Genomic DNA, 5,623 nt, shown 5'->3' with positions numbered 1-5,623 from the left:
CAACATCCTCCATGCAGACGCACCAACAACAACATCCTCCATGCAGACGCACCAACAACAACATCCTCCATGCAGACGCACCAACAACAACATCCTCCATGCAGACGCACCAACAACACCCTCCATGCAGACGCACCAACAACAACACCCTCCATGCAGACGCACCAACAACAACATCCTCCATGCAGACGCACCAACAACAACATCCTCCATGCAGACGCACCAACAACAACATCCTCCATGCAGACGCACCAACAACAACATCCTCCATGCAGACGCACCAACAACAACATCCTCCATGCAGACGCACCAACAACAACATCCTCCATGCAGACGCACCAACAACAACATCCTCCATGCAGACGCACCAACAACAACATCCTCCATGCAGACGCACCAACAACAACATCCTCCATGCAGACGCACCAACAACATCCTCCATGCAGACGCACCAACAACATCCTCCATGTAGACGCACCAACAACATCCTCCATGCAGACGCACCAACAACATCCTCCATGCAGACGCACCAACAACATCCTCCATGCAGACGCACCAACAACAACATCCTCCATGCAGACGCACCAACAACAACACCCTCCATGCAGACGCACCAACAACAACACCCTCCATGCAGACGCACCAACAACAACACCCTCCATGCAGACGCACCAACAACAACACCCTCCATGCAGACGCACCAACAACAACACCCTCCATGCAGACGCACCAACAACAACACCCTCCATGCAGCACCAACAACACCCTCCGCACGCAACAACAACACCCTCCATGCAGACGCACCAACAACAACACCCTCCATGCAGACGCACCAACAACAACACCCTCCATGCAGACGCACCAACAACAACACCCTCCATGCAGACGCACCACCAACAACACCCTCCATGCAGACGCACCACCAACAACACCCTCCATGCAGACGCACCAACAACACCCTCCATGCAGACGCACCAACAACACCCTCCATGCAGACGCACCAACAACAACACCCTCCATGCAGACGCACCAACAACAACACCCTCCATGCAGACGCACCAACAACAACACCCTCCATGCAGACGCACCAACAACAACACCCTCCATGCAGACGCACCAACAACAACACCCTCCATGCAGACGCACCAACAACAACACCCTCCATGCAGACGCATCAACAACACCCTCCATGCAGACGCATCAACAACACCCTCCATGCAGACGCATCAACAACAACACCCTCCATGCAGACGCACCAACAACATCCTCCACCATCGTTCTAGCGGTTTCACTTTATGATTATCTAGGCCTGCTTTACTATTTCCCACAATCGTAATCTTGTTTTTAATATTGTTGGCTGTTGATACTGTCAACTTGGGGCTGATGTATCAACATGCATATGTAGATAATGCTTCACACACCACAAACAGAGAACACGAGTCAACACAGAGACTAACACACAGGTGGGCCCATGCAGTTGCTCTCTCTTTCTCCATCACACACACACACACACACACACACACACACACACACACACACACACACACACACACACACACACACACACACACACACACACACACACACACACACACACACACACACACACACACACACACACACACACACACACACACACACACACACACATTGGTGAAGGAAGAGATGGACACACAGGCTTGGATTTAAAGCTGTGCATTCAATAATAAGACTCATTCTCTCCCCCCTCATCTCTCTCTCTATCTATCCCCTCTCCCTTTCTCTCTCTCTCTATCCCCTCTCCCTTTCTTTCTCTCTCTATCCCCTCTCCTTTCTTTCTCTCTCTATCCCTCTCCCTTTCTTTCTCTCTCTATCCCCTCTCCCTTTCTTTCTCTCTCTATCCCTTTCTTTCTCTCTCTATCCCCTCTCCCTTTCTTTCTCTCTCTATCCCCTTTCTCCCTTTCTTTCTCTCTCTATCCCCTCTCCCTTTCTTTCTCTCTCTATCCCCTCTCCCTTTCTTTCTCTCTCTATCCCCTCTCCCTTTCTTTCTCTCTCTATCCCCTCTCCCTTTATTTTTCTCTCTCTATCCCCTCTCCCTTTCTTTCTCTCTCTATCCCCTCTCCCTTTCTTTCTCTCTCTATCCCCTCTCCCTTTCTATTTCTCTCTCTCTCTATCCCCTCTCCCTTTCTTTCTCTCTCTATCCCCTCTCCCTTTATTTCTCTCTCTATCCCCTCTCCCTTTATTTCTCTCTCTATCCCCTCTCCCTTTATTTCTCTCTCTATCCCCTCTCTATCCCCTCTCCTTTCTCTCTATCCCCTCTCCCTTCCTTTCTTTCTCTATCCCCTCTCCCTCTATCCCCTCTCCCTTCCTTTCTCTCTCTATCCCCTCTCCCTTCCTTTCTCTCTCTATCCCCTCTCCCTTCCTTTCTTTCTCTCTCTATCCCCTCTCCTTTCCTTTCTCTCTCTATCCCCTCTCCCTTTCTTTCTCTCTCTATCCCCTCTCCTTTCCTTTCTCTCTCTATCCCCTCTCCCTTTCTTTCTCTCTCTATCCCCTCTCCCTTTCTTTCTCTCTCTATCCCCTCTCCCTTTCTTTCTCTCTCTATCCCCTCTCCCTTTCTTTCTCTCTCTATCCCCTCTCCCTTTCTTTCTCTCTCTATCCCCCCTCCCTTTCTTTCTCTCTCTATCCCCCCTCCCTTTCTCCCTCTCCCTAATAGGTTTGAGCGGTTAGAGGACCAGTTAAATGACCTGACAGAGTTGCACCAGCATGAGACCAGTAACCTGAAGCAAGAGCTGGCCAGCATCGAGGAGAAGGTGGCTTACCAGGCCTACGAGAGAGCTAGGGACATCCAGGTATATACACACACACACACATACCTACAAACATGCCCTCTGCAAATCTATCTAAGCTGTATATGGTCAGTAACTTTATCTAAGCCTGTGTGTCAAATGTTAACTGAACGCGTGTGTTTTTCTGTGTTTACAGGAGGCTCTGGAGTCGTGTCAGACGCGTGTCTCTAAGCTGGAGCTCCAGCAGCAGCAGCAGCAGACGGTACAGGTGGAGAACACAGACGCCAAGGTGCTGCTGGGGAAATGCATCAACATCATGCTGGCCATCGTCACGGTGATCCTGGTGTGCGTTTCCACGGCGGCCAAGTTCACCGCGCCCCTCCTGCGGAGCCGCATGCACCTGGCTTTCACCTGCATGGGCTTGTCCCTACTGGTGGTCATCTGGAAGAACTGGGAGCACCTGCAGTGTGCCCTGGAACGCATGCTCCTCCCACACTGAGCTAGACTCCTCCCATGTTAAGCTAGTCTCCACCCAGTCTGATTTTGTCCCCCTCACACTGTGGGTTTGGCACCACCCATACCGAGCTTGCGACTTTGGAACTCTGTGATGTTGTCATAGCGATAGATGAAATGGGGCGGTGTTTACAATGTAGCCTTACACCCCAACACCCTCGTGTCTCCTCCTCTCTGTCTTTTGGAGTTTGGACAGAACTCCTTGAGGGAAATTGTTTCCAAACGGTGCCAGTGTGCCACTACAAAAGCAAGACTGACCAATCAGATGGTGGCTACAGAGGAAGCAGGACCAGTCACATACAGTATTATTGCGGACACTGGTCTTTGTGTGGTTGTCAATCTCAATAGGACATTGAACTGCACTATACAGGTGGTAAGCTTTACGTATAACCTTTATAGGGGAAACAAGGGGTCCCTCGATTGGTTCCCTGTCTTTTGCGGAGTCGTACTTACGTCACCTTAATTACACTAACACACTGACAGTATTAAAGACCTCTGGCTCTGATCCACACACAGTCTCACTCCCACCCCCCCAAGCCACTATGATACACATTCACCCACACTCACACTGACAGGAATGAGACTTGTGTGTCAGTGTATGTACAGGGGGTGGGGGTGTTCTCCATGTGAGAGAGCTTTGTCTGTGTGTACCTGTGTACTGTCAAGTGATGAAATGTTTTATAATTGAAAAAAAAGAGACAAAGGACAATGTTTCTTTTTTAAAGTGTAATATTTGTCTGAGTGTCCGTGAAGAGTGGTTAATTTTTTACAAAGGAATGGTAATGAACTGCAGGACTGCCTCTTGTTTCTGTGTACTGGTATGCGGGTTTGTGGATAAATGGTGTCTTATGTACTCTATATAGTCTATTAACAGATGCAGTGGAACTGCCACGGGTCTAGTCTATAAGGGGTGAATTCACCCCAAGAGTTATGTGTTCTCTCTCCCAAAGGAAATGCTTAGACTGACCCTTTAGCCGCTAACATGCTAACTGTGTGAGGGATATCCTCTGCCAGTCTTAGATGGATCTGGGGGGAGGTAACCTCTGACCTGACACACAAACCTCATTTCTGATTCCTCCTTTAATATTGATGATAATGTCATTGTTGTGAAATAGGAATTAAGCTCTGTTCAGAATGGGCTGAACAAAGGATTTGACTTCTACCAAATGGTTCAGACAGATTTGAACCCATTTTATTTGTTTTCTCTGAAATGTTTAATATTTTTTAGCCTTTTTTCCAATGAGAACAGAACAAAATGAACATTCTAAATGCCTTTGACGCTATCGTCTGATTGGACAGGGATGGGAGGGGTGGGTGGGAAGTGAACGATGCAGCTCTGGCCCCACCCACTCTGTAAGCTACTTATCACTGTGATGATGATGATGGGGGCCAGGCCTAATTGCCTTTTCAATGCAGCTTCTGTGTTAAACCTGATATTTTCTGTGCTTTGGTCTCTGCCTCTTTAAAAAGCCAAATGTGGGTTGGTTCTATGTGGCTGGTTGGCACCTTGAGTAATATAGTATGTCATGTCCTGAACCATTGATATTTACACAGAGTTCCGGCTCTATCCCAAATCTATCTATTCCCTGTCTCTGTGTCTGGAGAGAGAGCCATATCCCAGATTCACAGCCCAGGGACAATAATTCCGGTGTCTAGATTCCAGTATGTTATCCCCTCGGAGTAGCATTGCACATTGTTGGTTTTAATCCAGTTGTGGTTTTCCAAAACACAGTTTTTAAAACGAGAACAAAAATAAATCTTCCTTTTCTAGAAACTTTGAGTCTTTTATCATAGAGCTCTTCTCATCTTATCCTATGAAGATTCAACAGAGTATTTCTACCCTGAACTGATCTCTTGATCCGGTCATCAATTATACTTTATCTACCATAGATGATGATGCAAGGAGCGAGGGCTCTGCACAGAAGTTGACGTTACTAACCTTTCAATCTGTTTGTCAATATGTTCTGCGTAGGTTCATGGCCGTGGAGAGATGTTTTAGGTTGTGGGTGCTGTTGACAGGGGCGGGGGGAGATGTTTTAGGTTGGGGGTGCTGTCGACAGGGGTGGGGAAGATGTTTTAGGTTGGGGGTGCTGTTGACAGGGTGGAGATGTTTTAGGTTGGGGGTGCTGTTGACCGGGGCGGGGGTGCTGTTGACAGGCGCGGGAAAGATGTTTTAGGTTGGGGGTGCTGTTGACCGGGGCGGGGGTGCTGTTGACAGGGGCGGGGAAGATGTTTTAGGTTGGGGATGCTGTTGACAGGGCGGGGAAGATGTTTTAGGTTGGGGGTGCTGTTGACAGGGGCGGGGAAGATGTTTTAGGTTGGGGGTGCTGTTGACAGGGGCGGGG

General features: G+C 48.7%; 1 protein-coding gene across 2 annotated transcripts in view; it reads left to right on the top strand.

Annotated features, from left to right (window-relative positions):
• The window catches only part of LOC124014208 (transmembrane and coiled-coil domain protein 3-like), a 34,296-nt gene extending 29,244 nt beyond the window's left edge, over nucleotides 1–5,052 (top strand). For both annotated transcript variants that reach the window (XM_046328976.1, XM_046328975.1), the window contains exons 5-6: nucleotides 2,693–2,828; nucleotides 2,962–5,052. In XM_046328976.1, coding sequence (XP_046184932.1) covers nucleotides 2,693–2,828; nucleotides 2,962–3,264 — 439 coding nt within the window. In that variant the 3' untranslated portion in view covers nucleotides 3,265–5,052. The remainder of the gene's footprint in view (nucleotides 1–2,692; nucleotides 2,829–2,961) is intronic.
• The last annotated feature ends 571 nt before the right edge of the window (nucleotides 5,053–5,623 follow it).

The sequence above is a fragment of the Oncorhynchus gorbuscha genome, linkage group LG25 (genome assembly GCF_021184085.1).
Source record: "Oncorhynchus gorbuscha isolate QuinsamMale2020 ecotype Even-year linkage group LG25, OgorEven_v1.0, whole genome shotgun sequence".
In the NCBI taxonomy this organism is placed as follows: Eukaryota; Metazoa; Chordata; class Actinopteri; order Salmoniformes; family Salmonidae; genus Oncorhynchus; species Oncorhynchus gorbuscha.
The sequence above is the reverse complement of the archived record's forward strand: the minus strand, read 5'-3'. Positions and strand labels throughout refer to the sequence as shown.